We start from the raw sequence: 16,786 nt of genomic DNA, 5'->3' as shown, positions 1-16,786 counted from the left end.
AAGTGTGACATGGAAAATCATTTGGGCACCAACCTAAAGTATATTTAAACAGCAGCAACAAGCCTAACAGACTAGAATTCAATACAGTACTTGGCAAATGATGGCAAACGTACTGCCAGCATGTGATGCCCTCGTTTTTAAGCCAAAGATAAACGTAGTTTCTTGGCAAGACTGGTGTGCTCAAATGCCATATGCGAGCTCTAGCAAGGATGCTGCAAATAATTGCCAATGATATTTCACCAGTCTGCTTCTTTATGAACTATCAGATATTCAGTCCAAAATGTCTGTTCCCACGTTATTATTATAGCTCACTCAGGAAAACACATCAGTATTTTTGCTTTGAAAAGCAGCACTGACAACCTTTTTAGTTTAATAATTAAACTCAGGCATGTAATATTATTCTCTCACAAATGAATAAAGCATACGAGAATGGCGAAATTAATAAAAAAATATTTTTTTAGCAAAATGAAGGACGACAGATAAAATAATTGTATTTCACAAACTTAATGGAGAGTTTTCTCTAAGCAGTGAAACAGTGATTCTTCAATTAACAAAATTTCTTGCATAAATGTATTTGGGAAAAGCCTATGAAGTTGTCCCAGAAAATAGGTTTAAAGGCTAACTTCAGGGAATTGTTTTGAAAGATTCTTGCTTCAGTGAGGATTTAACCAAATGTTAGTACAGGAAAATGCAGAGCTGAGTTAAGGCATTTAGGGATCTGTAATGAAAAGTTTAAATAAGATTTAACTAATGATGTAAATCACCAGTTTTAGTGAGCCTTGGCTTTGCGATTCTTTGGCTTTAAGTCAGAAAAGCTGCCCAAAGAGCCTGAAATAAAACAATTCTTGTTCCCCTAGTGATCCTCACATTCCTAAAACAGCCATGAGAATCTGTTATTTCTTTCCCTTTGAAACCATTCTACCCTTGAGGCACGGTAGTGCAAGATACCGCTTAGCAGTCCTAAAGAAACAGTTTGGAGGACTCCACCTAAGCACTGAGCAGAGAAAGAAGTTAGGTAAGGGAGGGACAGACTACAGTTCAAATTAAGGCTGAACAAGAAATGGATTTTTCCCTTGCACAGTCTTGGGGTTTTTTTCTGAATGCTCCAGATCCAAAAGGCCCAAAGCAGGGTAATCTCATTTTTTTATTCAGAACAGGAAAACTTAATGGAACTGACTAATTAAAAAAAATATTAGGATGACACTAGCCTCTTGCAACAAAAAATACTGAGGTTCAAAACAAGAACCTCTTCCATGAGTGCTGCAATCCTGGTTGACAGCTTCTCAAACTTCAGAAGACAGACAGGGCAGGAGGAAGAACAAACAAGGCAAACTACTGCAATGAGAGCACTAAAGGAACAAGCAGGTCAAGAACGTCTTCTTTTAAAAATACTTGGGAGTAGACCACTTTTTATAAGAGATAAACATTCTTTTACTGACTTTACATGACCCGATCTTGAACATTTCAGAGTTATCTACAAAACCTAACTGGATAAAAAAATTCTCTTATGTGAATCAAAAAAGAATACAACAATAGTCCTTTACAGAGAAACTGCTCTCTAACTGGCATTCAGCACACTGCTGCAGTAGTACTGTTACCCCAGAACCGATACCTGTTGCTGGGCCAGGAATGTATTTGACTTTGATACTGCCTCTGGAGGCATGGAGTTTGTGCTGGGGTTTGAGTTTAGTGCCAGCTTTGGGTTATGTTTGTTTTACTCTACACAATCAGCAGAATCTGGCAAAAAAATTGCCTTAAACCAGTTCAACCAGTTTCAGATTGTTTGAAACAGCACATTTCATGAGAAAATACCTTCTACAGATTGGATAGGTGGGCATTAGATCCATATTCTTATTCAACTATTATGACTTACTGCAGTGACATTTAGAAATCTCAGACAAACAGAGAAAATAACGAGAAGGTGAACAATATACTTCAGTTTTAACTGTACATTTTCAGTGCACAGTTCATGTAAGGAGTAGAAAAGCCTCAGACCACTCACAAGGGATGTAGTGTGAAATTGTAGCGTGCAGTTTTCTGAAACAGGCCCAAGAGCTCAACACACTGGAGCTAACTTCTCTGTCAACTTTCATTCCGTAAGGATTAGTGCCATTTTGCACAGCTAAAGCACCAACTCTATGTGTATATTTGGCAGTGCCATACATACACAATTTTCTCGAGCTTCCAGACTTGCTGCAGACACTGCAGCTTCCATTAAAATTATCAGATATAATTTACCATATGAGTTTGTTTTTCACTAAAGGCTCAAGGATTTTCAACTGGATATTTTCTTCAATCTAGTGAGTCTTTCAATAATGTACCAACTTACATACCAGAAATATGTCCAGGAGTTCAACTATCAGTCTGGATTTGCATTTTTTTATCTTCCCAGGGGGAAAAATCCTGCTTTCCCTGCCTTCTGGTAGCATTCATTTCTTTATTAATTATTGAATTAAGAATTTAATAATGTAAACATAAGGATTCACCACTATCACAGGTTTGCTCTTGCTAAGAAGAGTTTTTTCCCCACCTTCTTAACGTAATGTAGAGACCACTCTTGAGGAAAGTGATTCAACTCAGACTATTTCACAACCTTTGTGAAAAACAAAATTTCATACTTTCTCCATGGTTTTGCTAAAATGGACTCATAACACTTTTTCAGTAAACATGTTTTCAGTATCAACAGGTGTACATACACTTATTTTAAGACCAAAATTTAAAACAAAATGGAAAGTAAATTGTTAATATCAACTAAAGTAGTTTCTTTCAAAACGTCACACAGCTAACTCAGGAGTATCCGATATACTCCACTGTCTTCTTGTTCTCAGTATAACAGAAATGCATGGTCTCACACACTTTATAGTAGATCATCATTTATCCTCAGCTAAATCCCTATATATGAAGAATAAAAACACTTTCTACCTTTAAAGAACTTTTGTGCTAATAAATAGCCAAATTGTGTTCAATTTATTCTACTTTTTAATTACTCTTATAAGAAATGCCATTTAAAACCACAAAAGCCTTACAGCCATACATTTGCAGGTAATTGATGCTGACCATAGGACTCTTTCAGAGCTTTAAAAATCAACCAGTTCTTTCTGGTGAAACCTCTAATTTTGATTTGAATACAGAAGGCCTATGCTCTCACTTGTGAACTACAGTTCTGAGGGCTTTCTTTCCTTTAAGTGGCCTTCCTTTCTCTTCATATTGATCCCGTTTCTGTCCTCTTTAGTTATAATCAGAAAGTTTATCATGAGACAGCCATAATGCCTGAGCTAGTCTTCATTTGTCTATACTGCAGTTTTCTCCTCTGGCCACCAAGCAACCAACCTTGTATTGGTACCCTATTTCATGCTTTCAGATCCTAGGTCACGATTTGGTATGCAGCATGGCACTCACTCCCACTGTGAGAAATGGAGCAGGCAAGGGGCCAAGAGCTGGCAGAGTGCTGACTTGGCTCTTTTCACCTCACTTACCCACCTGGTCTGCTGTTGCCCTGACTTGCTCACTAGAAATGCTACCACGTTAGACAATAAACAAAATTCCAGATCCACAACAAAGTTCATACCAGAGCAGTTTGATGACTCTTTGTACTTGTTCTCCAGGCAATTGCCTGAGATAACTGACTCAGGCCACAATCAAGACTATCATCATTTAAGAGGCTCACAAAAAGCCTTCTGCATTTGTTTTTGTAAGTCATGGTACAATGAGTAGGGCAGATCAACCGTCAAAAGATGGAGCTAGGAAAAGTCATGCTCTTTTTCTCCTAATTGCAGTTCACAGACCATGAACCAATATATTGCAAGACATGTAGAAAAGTATTTTGCAGGCAACACTATAGGTATGGGGCAAAATCAACTTTCTGATGCATGTCATGTAAAGAGATCAGAAATTGGCGTTGTATGTTTCTCTCATTGAGGCATGAAAGCAGCGGAAGATATAAAATACATGGAGCACAATATGTGCCTTATTTTAGGGTTTTCTACTTATTTAGATAGCATTAGCTGAATTACGAACACATATTCATTCATTGAATCACTTTTTGAAATCCTTCTTGATTTGAACTGGATCACTTACTCTGTCACACAATTCAGCTTAAGTGAAGTCCCACTTATTTATTTTATAGTGTTAGGCATTGTATGGTAGCACAAACCTGTTACTACTGCAAAATTCCTGATACAGGAGACAAAAGTCTGAAGTGTGCCTTTCTACAGTAAGTGTTGATCACCTGTGCTGCATCTTTCACTCAGCTCTTGTGTGTAGTCTCTTAGTATGATCTGGCTTAAAATCAAAAAAACTAAACAATAGTCTTGGTACCACTGAAAGTCTGCCAAAATATACTTGAGCTGCAAAACACTGGCTTTGATGTCTTTATGAGGAGGGTGGGAATATGGCTGGATTAAATTGCTATATTTTTCACCTGTTACAGATTCTAAAGACACTGTTAAGAAATTTGAGTTATTTCAGACAGACAATTACTAATGTTTTGTTCACAACTTCATCAATTTTAAATGCAGTTTTACTATCTTCAGTTAAGCAGAAAATCAGAAATACTCTGAAATGCAACACAGCTCATTTTTCACTGTGTCAACAAACAGCCTCAGGAAAGAAAAGACCATCTTACCATCTAGCTAAGTAGACTGTAAGACAGTAACATTGCAAGTTCCAAAGGCTCTAAAAAATCAGCAAGCATCTTGTTATCATAATGATTCTTTGTATTATGAAAAACAGCATTGTGTTACAATTGACAGGCTGTTACAGGTCTGCTAAATAGAAGCAGATGTGGCAGGTAAGCTTTTCAAGGAAAGAAAAATTCTTGGTATAGAGTTGGAATATATTAAGTGCGATTTGTTTTAACTACATATTTGCCACTATGAAGTGATAAATAGAATGGAGAAAAGTCCCACAAATGTTGGGTTGTCAAGGGGCAACTCAGTTTTAAGAATTGATGTTAAACAGTCTCTTGAGAGCAAACTGTCTTCAGCTTTAATTAGTCTCATCACATGAAACCTCAAAAGATCTCAAGGTTCATGAGTATTTGTTCACCTACTAGAAGAACAACTTAAAAGCCATGAACAGTGTCACTGTGTGGTGACATTTGTCATAAGAAAGTGATGGTAATGCTATGAAAATATAGCATCCCATGTTCCATTATCTTTACTTAGCTTTAAGTTTCTCTAATCTATATCTCAGTTAAAAGAAAACATTTATGGAAAATAAGTCAAGTGTTACAAACTCTTATCTCACTACTTGGTCTCTGATGTCGCAAAGATTTGCAAAGACATTTTCAAAAGTCTCTAGAGGAATATACTATCTCTTCTATGCTTGTCCAGCACAATGGAGAGGTGAACATGCTTCAACATCCCACTCCCAGCAATGGTAGATGGTGACAAAACTGTTCAATATGTGACAGACAGGACAAATCCCTGTTCACTGATCTTAAAACCCTTAATTGGCTGTGCTTCTTGTGAAGCAGTAACACAAGCTGAGTAACGCAGGCTGACAATAAGCTAATTGGAAGCTTTTTTTTCTAAGAAGTATATTATTAAATTAACTAATAAAATTCATTGTCAATTCCTCATAGAGCTATGTATCACATATTAAGAAAGTATTAAAGTAACATCATCTAACTACCTGTTACCACACACAGGAATATCTACATTTAGGAATATCCACCTCAAGTACAGACTTTGGACGGAAAAAAGCCTGTTAACGTGTTTGGTTTACCCTTTAAACTGTTCTTTTTGCTTTAAAAACAAACAAACAAACAATCTACATATTTTTTCCTCAAATGAGTACATGCCAGTATTCTCACTTTTATATTTCCTTTTGCATCTGCCACAATCCCACAAAACAATATTAGTCAGGAGAACTCACATCAGTCCCCTGACGAAAATCTGTGACAAGCCATTGAGGATTTTGTTAAGTAGGTAGAATAAAGACTTGAACTCTACACAACAGGTACATTAATGTTTTCATATGAATAGTCTTATAGCTGAAACCTTTAAAAAGGTAGACAACAATAACAACAAATCAAAATTTGTTGAGAAAGTTTCTCAAGATAAAGACTTAGGAGAATTTCCGTGTAAAGAGCCTGGACAGGGAATACAAAAGTAAACTACAGAAAACCCTGGTATCTAAGTAGACTTACAGAATTTCACTTTCTTGCTAGAGTAGGTTGAGGTTTTTTTCATTAGATGCAATTACCATTTCATCAACTCCTCTCTTTTTAATGACCAGAAATAGTTCAAAATATAGGAAAGGCATAACAAAAATCATATTCCAGGAGGTTACATAGACTTCCTTCAATTAAATTCAGTGTTCTTCAACTCCCAAAAAGTACTTAAACTCTTTGTCCTTAAAAAAACAACAAAATCACAGATCGTAAGAGTACTCACCACCATCTTCAACGATGAAATGAAAAATGTCACTGGTGGCATTGTCACCCCCTCGTAAAACATAGCATATCTTCATATCATCTATATCAGCTGGAAAGAGTCAGGAGAAATAGATTTTATTTAAAATGCTGAAGGTAGAAAACTGTTTTCATAGAAAAACTTGACATGTATTAAACAGTTTAGCTTCAACAAGAGAGAGGTTGAGGTTCTCCAGCAGAACTGAGGAATTCCACAATTAACAGTGTTGAAGTTTTACAGATATCATTCACTCTCCCTTTCTTTACTTCCCCCTCTCCAGTGCCCTCTTTCTTTTAACTCTACAAAAAGAATTGAAGGGGAATTTACAAACATGGGCTCAACAGTCAGAATTACTTCAAATTTTTAGTCATTTCTTTTCTTAAACAGAAGCGTATCTCCACTATAATATTGATTCTGTCATTCTTCAACCTAAAAAGTATTGTAGAGGACATTTACAGAGATTGATTGTTTTAATAAACAGATGCAATTAAAGTAAACAGACAAGACTTCAGTAAGAAAAAAATGTGATGTACAATTTTGAATCATCAATTGCAATAAAGTATGAAAAAGGCAAACAAATATTTATTAATATTGTGTTTTCTGGTTTCCTTGAATACTGATGAGAAACCTACAACACGTAAAAAACTAATTTTTGTCACTTTCTTTGAAAGACTGCTCTTGGTAAAAAATTCACGTCTGATACCTTTTTCAAGAAAAAGAGTTAGAAATTAATAGTGTTTAAGTGCACCTCAAGTACCACCCAAGTTCTCTTCTGATGTCAGGGTGGATGCATGAGTAAAAAGAAGCAAAAACCACTTTTGTTAAAGCTTCACAAAATCTTCAGTTCCAAAAGTAACCAGACATCTTCTACGGCAAACAAGAGCGCTATCAGCAAATATATGTAACTGAAGAATCTCTTCCATAAATGTTTGAAAGTTAAAGATCAAAAATTCATGGGGCTGTAAAGAGGATGCAAACAAATACCTCTTCATGCCAGTGGAGCAAAGAAACCTTTCATCCTGCAAATACACAAGTACTCAGCTCTGCTCATGTGGGTAGCCTTATCAAAATCCATCATTCCAGCATATATAAAAATTGCTCTTCCCTCTCTTTCAGTTACAAGCAATCTGAAAAACCAGACTGCTCATGATACTTGCACACAACGAATCTTGTTTCACCAATGTTACCTTACTCAGTGTGGTCAGGCTGCCTATTCATACAACCACAGGCACAAATCCAAGAAATGGGAGTGTGAGGTGGAAGAGTATTGGGATGGACTTCACGAACTACTGAGCAGCTTTCAAAATTTATCTGCATGAGACCCTGAACAGTCTCATCTGACTTCAAAGTTGTCCCAGTTTTGAGTAGGGTTTGGACCAAATGACATCCGGAGGTCCCTTCCAACATAAATTGGAAGACTCTGATCAAGTTTTACAAGCCCCATAAGAACCCACACATGTTGATGAAACTCGAATTATTCAGCATTTTGAAAGAGGTGGCCCACGGCAGGATGAAAGGCCCAAAAAGGGGAAAAATCAAAACATAAAAAGAAAGTGTATAAGAGCAGGTCCGATAGTCAATACAGAGGCTTCCCAAAGTCAGTTGCAAAATCTGCACTTACACAGGGATTATTAACAATATGACAAAAGAGGGTCTGGTTTACTTCTGCCCTGAACATTAGAAAATTATTTGTCTCAGTATAGCATAAGCACGAAAGATGCATAAATTCACTACTCTGGATTTGACAGTGTTAAATGTTTGCATGTTAATGGTAGTGGGCCACAAGGCGAGGGACAACAGTGAACTACACACAGACTTGTGTTTCATATTACTTCTCCAAACTGTAGCATTCTAAGTTCAGCCAAGAACTTTTGTCTCCCTACCACTCACAACCTCTCTCATACCCAAAGCAGCTACAGACAACAGGGCATATGAGGAAAAAGGAAAGGAAAAGATTGTGCCCTTTCATCCATGACTTTTGCTCCCACATTATTCTACGATTTCCAGAAAGGTCTGTCTCCCTGTCCTCAGAAGATCCCTTATGTAAGCTTGATGATTTCTACCTTCCATGCAGCCTTTACAAGCATCTCTTCTCCCTCAAGTGCTTTTATAAGACATTTTCATGTTTGCTTCATAAAATACAAACCACTATAAAAAGTATTCAGGAAGCTGAGAAGATACCACAGAAATAACACAGATGCTCAGGAGATATTTGTTTACAGGTGTCAGAGGACAAAATTGTTCAAGAAATGGGTATTTCTTAAAAACATTCTTCAATCCAACACAAATTAAGAGTGCTTGTGCCAGTACTTTCAGGGAACCTATGAAGTTGCATCGCTTTCTGGGGATTCTCACCAGCTTTAAAACCAATTTTTCCTAAGGGCTGCCTGCTTCTTACCCAGCTTAAGTAACCCTAGGATATTAAGATAGCCTGCATGAAGACCAGTTAGCATGCCACATGGTTGGACTGCCAATTCAAAGCCAAGTAATAACTTCATTTTAGTCATCAGCCAAATGTACACCTGGCCACATGGCACAAGAGAGAATGGAATACATACCTCTCCCGAGTGCTCCTCCCCCCCAAAAAAAACCAAAAGGGATATTACTGTGCTATGCAGTGGTCTGCTTTCAAGGAACACCTGTTTAATAATTCTACATTCTTCAGTGTAAAAGGAAACTCATTTTAAAAAGTAATAATCTGTTTATTTGCTCACTTCCTTTCTCTTCTGTTTCTCACTTACTCTGGCAATACTCTCAATATTACTCACAGTTCACTACTGAAGCCTTACACTTAAGGAACTGTGCTGGTTCCCAAAGCTTCTTGGACATCTTTTGATTCCTTCTCATCCTCTTTTCTGCACTAACACTGCAAAACTTAGGACAACCCATCCATTTGAAAGTTCATCAGGACTGTTTGAAAGATTTGGTACATTGCTACAGCCCAGACTGTAACATGGGTATGTACCAGTATGGGCTCTGTGAAATGAAATACAGCCAACTGCAGGTGTTCATCTCAAGCCTTACTACCTACACAGCTCAGCCTGGCTGGGCCCCTTTGAGTCTCCATGCTGTTGTGCTGTCTGCTTATTCCACAGCTGCAGAAGGCTGCAAAAAAACTCATTTAATTGTTAACAGCCTTTAACTGATTAAGAAGTACCTGGAAAATTCTCTGGAGAATAGCTAATGCTCCCATTTCAATTGAAATTACTTCACGGTATGTTGGGGCTTTATTTCAAAACATATGACACATGTGGGGTTTGCCTTATTTATAACACCTAATATTTTAGTTCCATGTAAAAAGTACAACTGACATAATTTTAAAACATCTACATTACCTTTTAACTTACCATAAACACTTTGTGGTTAAGATTTGTGTAATTAAGGCAACAATTGTACTCATAATACATTATTTCCCCATTGGTTAGGAAAGTATTTTGCTTTTACAGTTGAGTGTACTCAGACTGTATAGTGACTGATATCCTAGCCATGGTATGACCATTAGTTAATAATAGCTTGGCCCCTCCTATAGCATTTCGTAAATAAATCTGATTAAAGAAAGCACTGTCTCTAAAGATGTGCAGTCCAATTCTGCTATCAAAAATTCTATCACTGATAGAAACTACAAATCACAGTTATCTGGACTAAGCTCTTCAAAGCAAATAAGTGTTTATCCAGCAGACCCCATTTCCTGTTTATAGCTGTCACAGATGCAATAAATAATAAACAGACATAAAAAATAAAGAAGTCATTATAAATAAGCTCACTGTTGGACAGTTTCTCCCATCAATCATTATAGAGTTTATAATGAAAAAGAATGTTTCCAGTGATCAAATGAAAGCACGAAGTATTGTAATACCTTGGGTAAACTGGTTGATGCTATGGTTGCCTTTCCCTAGGTGGATCAGGAAGCCATGGCGTGGACCCTCTGTGATTCTGATCTTAAGAGTAACATGCAAACTGTCCCTGTCTTCCACCTTGAGCACCTTGTTGGTAATCAGAAACCCGACGTGACCTGTGGCCAGGATACGAAGAGTCTGAGCACCCTTATTTATTACAACTTGAGGCACACTGTTGTCCACAGCCATTATTCGAATCTTCATAGTCTGAGGCTTCCTTGTTTCAAACACAGTGTTGGGGAAGACATAGAAATCAGTATGAGTGCCATCTGTAACAGTAAAAGAAAAACTATCCTCAACTGATTCTGTGCCATCATGTTTGTAGCTGATTAGATTTTCATTCAGATCCTGTTTAGTGAAGGTGGTGACTGGTTTGGAGTTATTGAACATGATCTGACCATGAACTGGTATTTGAGTGATGATAAATTTCAGCAATGCATCAGGTGTATCTCTGTCTTCTGCAGTCAGTTCAAATGGGGTTATCAGTTTGTATTCATTTTCACTCACTACCAGATTATGGATTGTGACAACAGGTTTCTTATTGTCCACATCACTAATGGAAATTCTGAAAGTACGAAACACAGGGTTATAGCCATCAGTCACCTCAAACTCAAAGCTGTCCATTTTCACCTCATCTTCTGAAGTATGAATGTAATAGACTTTATTGCCTGCTAATAGGAGTTGAGTAAAAGTGGAGATGGGTACCCCAGGCTGATCTGTGCATTCAAGATGACCACGAACAGGTGCTCTGGTAATAGTGAAAACTAAGTTCTCATCTGGACTATTCAGGTCACTGGTGCTGAGCAAATCAGTAGTAAGGGTTACCTTCCCTCCTTCCTTCAAAGAAACTCCTTTGCTGATTACATCTGGGAAGACAATATCAATGCTACCTATTGTCACATAAAAGTAGCGGTCAATGAGAGGATTTATTCCATCCGTCACATCAAACTTGATAAGATCACGAACTCCTTGTCGGCCAAAATGCATATATCGAATCAAGTTCCTATCCACTTCATCTTGGGTGAAGTTCATTCCCAGGGTGATATTCTCAACTCCACCTGAAGGCTTTATTCTCTGCAAGAGGCCTTGTCCCGGCCCATATCTTATAATATATATCAAGGTTTTGTCTTCAGAATCAAGATCAGTAGCTTTCAATATTCTGTTATTAATAGTTCTAGTTTCCCCTATTTCAATCTCCAAACCATCATTGATGGCCATTCTGGGTGTCTCATCATCTACAGGAATAACCATGATGGATACTGTTTTCCTAACGGTATGTTTACCATCTGTGAGCTTCACCTCAAAACTGTCCATCTTTGTCTCAGAGTCATCATGTTCATAGAGTATGTTGGAGCTCTCTGTTATCTGATCCAAGGTGAAGCTCTCCACGAGGACAGTCCCATTGACCAGCTGGTTCACAATGTGGCCGTGCCTGGGAACGCTAGTGATTGTGAATGTTAACTCATCAGCAGGGACGTCTGCATCAACTGCGTTGAGGATGGGGGTATCAATAACCAGGCTCATGCCTTCCATCACAACAAACTCTCGCACAAAGATTTCAGGCTCTTCATCATTGATGGGCATAATAACAATGGGGAAAAACTGCCTCTGGGAAAAGTTAATGCCATCAGAACAGCGGAAAGCAAATCTGTCTTCGACAGGCTCTACACCTTTATGTATACTTTGGACATAAAAAATATGCCCTTGACGGAGGTCTTTCAAGGTAAAAGCACTTATAGCTACACCTGCCCTAGATTTTTCAGACCCTGGGGCAGGAGAGATGTTCTCTACATATCCAGATGTGGGCTGAGCAACAATTGTGCAGAGTATATCATCACTTGGAGTATCCACATCTTCAGCCCTGAGGTAAGCAGAAGTAATGACCCGTTTGTCACCTTCTGTTACCATGAACTGTTCCCCCACAAAAATCTCTGGGGCTTGACTGTCGACAGGAAGAATGGTCACCACAACTGAAACTCCCTGAACAACATTGCCCCTGACACTCCACTTCTCAGACAGGTCGGATAAGGTAAGGTTGAAGGCATCTTCCTTGGGCAGAAGGCCTATTTCGCCACCAGTGTGCGCATATACCACAGCACCATCCAGCAGATCTCTCTGGGAAAATCTCTCTGCAGGCACTCCTTGAACCAGGATGCTCCCATGCTGAGGAGGATCCTCTACAATGAAGGTTAACATTAAGTCATCTGTATCCTCATCGGTACCTTGAATGACGTTAGCAGTGATTTCAGCAGCACCATTCTCCAGCACATCTAGGTAGGAACCAAGAGTGCCCGGGGGCAATCGAAGTGTAGGAACCTCATCATCAACCGGGTGCACATTCATTTTCAGTGTGATGGGCACAAAATGAACCCCATCACTCACATCAAGCCTGCAGGTATCACTGTTGGTCTCAGTTCCACTGTGCACATACACCACCCTCCCTTGTCTGATATCCTCCAGGCCAAAGACACCTCCTGGAACCAGACTGTACCCGGAAAGCTGCAACTGGCCATACCGAGGAACCTGGGTCAAGATAAATCTCAGATGGGCAAGTTCTGTGTCCGTGTCACTAGCATCCAGCTCGGTTGGACGAAGGACATGGCTGCCTCCCTCAGGCAAAGTGAAGCCAGTATTAGTGATTTCAGGAGGCTGGTTATCCACAGGCTGCAGGTAGATGGTGAACGTCCCTTTGGCTGCATTGCCAGCTGCATCTTGCACTAGATACTGAAACTGAATCAAATGAGGAGCCACCCCCAGCTCTTCCTGTGGGGGGCGGTATGAGATCTTGTGGTGATTGATCTGGGCTTGGGTGAAGTGAGTAACTTCTACAGAGTGATCCTCAGTCAGTACAAGGGATCCAAGGCGAGCTCCGTGTACATCTGGAGGGTGGTTGGTGTCAGTGTCAGTGGGGGGCTGTGTTACTGTGTAGCGGAGTTCACGGTCCCCTGAATCCTGATCTGTGTAACACAAGTGCTTCCTCCGCAGGGGGGTCACCTGCTGTTCTGCAACTATTAAATGCAGGCTGCTGCTACTATGCAGCTCTGGGGCTAATCTGTCAACGGGATGTACCCGGATCACAAAAGTCTGTGGCCCTGAGCGGTTGGGTGGGTCATTGTCATCCTGGACTCTAAAGACAAACTGGTCCAACACAACCCCAGGGCCAGGGCTGTGAGCCCCAAAGTGCTGGTAATAGAGACGCCCTTCTACAATGTCCTGTTGCAGCCATTCTCTCACTGGCTTTTCATAGATGAGGGAGCTCCCTGCTAAAGCTGGCATTCTCCTCCAAGAAAAGCCCTCGTCTTCTTCCTCCTCTTCCCAGCCAGGAGGTGGTTGTGCTTGACGAAGGAGGAGCTGCCCAGCAGTTGGGCCAGACTCCACTATGAAGAGCAGGATGGCATCCTGCGAGTCAATGTCAGTGGCACTAAGAGCACGGGTGGTGATGGGCACTGTTTCACCCTCAGCCATGGCAAGCCCAGTGTTAGCATTAAGTAGGGGTGGCTGGTCATCAATGGGCACCAGGGTAATGGGGAAAAGGAACTCAACGCGATGGCGAGAGGCACCGTCTTCCAACCGCAGCACCAGGTTGTCACTGAGTGGAGACTCACTGCCATCATGCTGGTAAATGACCCAGCCTGCTGCCAGCTCAGCCACGGTGAAATGTTTACGGGGGGCAGCAGATCCTGGTGTGTCCTCCAGGAGAGTGAGGTGGCCATGCCTCAGCCCTGCCACCACGCTCACCTGTACCTGCTCAAGGTCATCCTCGTCACTGATCACCAGGTTAGGGCTGGGACCTGGGCCTGAGAGAGGCCGCGACTGACCTTCATAGAGCACAAGGCCAGTGTTGCGGGTCACCACGGGTGCCAGGGTGTTCATTGGCTTCACCACAATCACAAAGGCAAAGGGCTCTGAGGCGGCGCCCTCTGGGTCCAATACCTCCAGCTCAAGCTCGAAAAGCCGCTCTTGATCCGAGTCCTCCATGGGCGGCTGGTAGGCAATGCGCAGCTCCCTCACGTCCCGCTGGCTGAAGGAGGTGACAGGCAAGCTCCGGTCATCTGTACTGACCATGTGGCCCTGGCCAGGACCAAAGGGAGAGGTGATGTTGAAGAGCAGCAGGTCTGGTGGCGACTCAGCATCCTCAGCTGACAGCATGTCAGGTGTGAGGGCCGTGAGGACAAACTGGTCCACCTCCATCATCAGCATGGCCAAGAAGCTGGGTTTGGGGGCCACATTCTCAGTCCCGGCCCGGATCCGCACGAGCACCTGGAAGTACTCGCGCTTCAGCAGTGCCCCGCCGCCCGCCGCCTCCCGCAGCTCCGCCACCAGCGGCAACAGGTCACGGTTCGGGGACCCGCCGGCTGCCGTGTGCCGGTAACGCAGCCCCAGGCGCAGGAACTCCTCGCAGTCCCACATCGAGGAAGGCACCGGGACGCCCCCCGCCGCCTCCCCGCCCGCGCTCACGGCCGCCGGGGGGTAGTTGAGGATTTCTCCGTAGCGGGGCAGCCCGGCCAGCAGCGGCAGCAGCCCCACCCGGCAGCGCTGCCGGCCCGGCTCAAAGGCAAACTCCAGGCTGCGGGCGTCCAGCGGGTTGCTGGTGCCCCGCAGGCGCTCCACAATAAGGGGCAGGTTGCGGGTGACGATCTCCAGCTGGGTGAAGAGCACCTCCACCTCCAGCACCAGGGGCAGCACCAGGGAGCGGCTCGGCGAGTCGTAGCGCAGCTGCAGGCGGACGCGGTCCCGCGCGGGGCTGCGGCCGCCCAGGTGCGAGTACTGCACCTCGCGGGGGCCGAAGTCGCAGGGGAAGCGTCGGGGGCTCAGGTGGCCCGGGCGCTGCCACAGCGGGTCCTCGTCCAGCACGGTGAGGTGGCACCGGTCACCCGGCTGCACCTGCAGCACCAGGTCCCGCGCGGGGTCCAGCCAGGCGGAGCGGCCCAGGGGCACCCGCAGCCCGCGGTTGGCCACCACCACGGGGGCCGCCTCCGGCGACCACGGCGAGGAGACCGCGGCGCTGCTCCCTGGCGGTGGCTCCGGCGCCCCAGCCCAGGCGCAGCCGGCCAACAGCAGCAGCGGCGGCAGCAAGCCGACCAGCAGCCGCCGCGGCGCGGCGGAGAAAGTTTGCATCGTCCTTGCCGGCAGAGCGAAGCGCCGGGAGCCTCCGGCAGCGGCCAAGTCGTAGCGCCGGTCCTGCCGCCGGCGCGGCCCACCCAGCCCGCTCGCCCCGCGCTCACGCCGCGCTCTGCGAGCGACGCCCCCGCTCCGGAGGGGAGCCCCGCGAACCACGAGCCCCGCCCTGGCGCCTCCGGGCGGCCAATGGGCACCCGCAGGGGGCGAGGCCGCCGTGCGCGATTGGGCGGAGCGGTGTGTCAATCATGCAAGTTACGGGGAGGAACGCGGCTTCCCCGCCCTCCTTCCCGCGGCCGCCCGGCAGGTTGCGGAGGACAAGGTGGCGGGAGAGCCGAGCCCTGGCCGTGCGGGAGCCGGGGGGCGGCGGGCACGGATCACCCTGCCGGCAGCTGCTACGGGAAGGGCGCTGCGGCCCCCACCCGGAGCCCTCATGTCAGGGGGAGGGCGGTGCTGCTGGCCCGCACCGGCGGAGCGCACCTCCGCCGGCCCCGGGAGCAGCGGGAGCGGCACCGCCGCCCCCTCCCCTGCACTGAGCTTGGGGCACAACTAGAGCTGGGCTGTCCCCTCATCGCTGCCGGGAGTGACTCGGGGTTTCCCTTCCTCTCGGCGGCAAGAGCGGGGCTGCCCGGGAGCCGAGCCTGGATAACGGGGCAGCGGGAAAGGTGCCCGAGGGAAAACGGGGTGTGCACGGCAGGAGGGGAAGCGCCCGGGGCTGCCGCCGGGGCGGCGTGGAGCCCTGCCCGACCGCACCGCCGCTCCGTGCGCCGGGAAGGGAATGGATAAGTGTCCCCGGGGCAAAACACTGCAGTTGATATCCAGTTTCACTCCTCGGAGGTGACTGGTCACAGCGGCGGGTGAATTAAAGCTTCGCGGTATATCTGCCACCTTGTGCCTGTAGTTAAAAGCGCATTTATAAGAGCCCGGGCTTGCAGGAGTTCTTTGCCTTTTAAAATTCCTGATAGCAGATTCTGAGTTTTGATTCATCGTTTTGCACAGCTTCTAGAATTCTTTCATATTAATGAAATGCCTGTTTTAAAAAAAGGTTTCTAATAATAGAAAAGTGAAAAATACTACAAAGAGACAGATTCATAGACAACCCAAGACTATTTAGAAATTACTTGAGTAAATTTGTGATACCTTCTTTTAAAATAGTCTTTTAAGTTATTCTTCGGTGGTGGACCAACATTATGGCATGTGATATTGTTGTCTGTATGGAAAACTTGAATTTGGAATTTGAATTTTGCAAGTGTGGGTAAGGTCAACCACACTTACATTTAAGTATTCTTTCCAAGAAATAATTTAGCTTGGGTAGGGGGACATCAGTGGACATCTACACCCAGTTCTACAAAACTG

At 43.9% G+C, this 16,786-nt stretch overlaps 1 protein-coding gene across 2 annotated transcripts in view; it reads right to left on the bottom strand.

Moving 5' to 3' along the window:
* FREM2 (FRAS1 related extracellular matrix 2) overlaps nucleotides 1–15,554 on the bottom strand; it is a 121,007-nt gene extending 105,453 nt beyond the window's left edge. Inside the window, exons 1-2 of one of the 2 annotated variants that reach the window (XM_051780385.1) lie at nucleotides 10,273–15,554; nucleotides 6,399–6,488 (exon numbers count right to left, since the gene is read on the bottom strand). In XM_051780385.1, the coding sequence (XP_051636345.1) occupies nucleotides 6,399–6,488; nucleotides 10,273–15,430 (5,248 nt within the window). In that variant the 5' untranslated portion in view covers nucleotides 15,431–15,554. The remainder of the gene's footprint in view (nucleotides 1–6,398; nucleotides 6,489–10,272) is intronic. The other variant, XM_051780384.1, reaches the window with a different exon arrangement.
* Nucleotides 15,555–16,786: the final 1,232 nt, after the last annotated feature.

This window comes from Manacus candei, unplaced genomic scaffold (genome assembly GCF_025592945.1).
Source record: "Manacus candei isolate 608988 ecotype Guabito, Panama unplaced genomic scaffold, ASM2559294v1 h1tg000014l, whole genome shotgun sequence".
NCBI classification, from domain to species: domain Eukaryota; kingdom Metazoa; phylum Chordata; class Aves; order Passeriformes; family Pipridae; genus Manacus; species Manacus candei.
The sequence above is the reverse complement of the archived record's forward strand: the minus strand, read 5'-3'. Positions and strand labels throughout refer to the sequence as shown.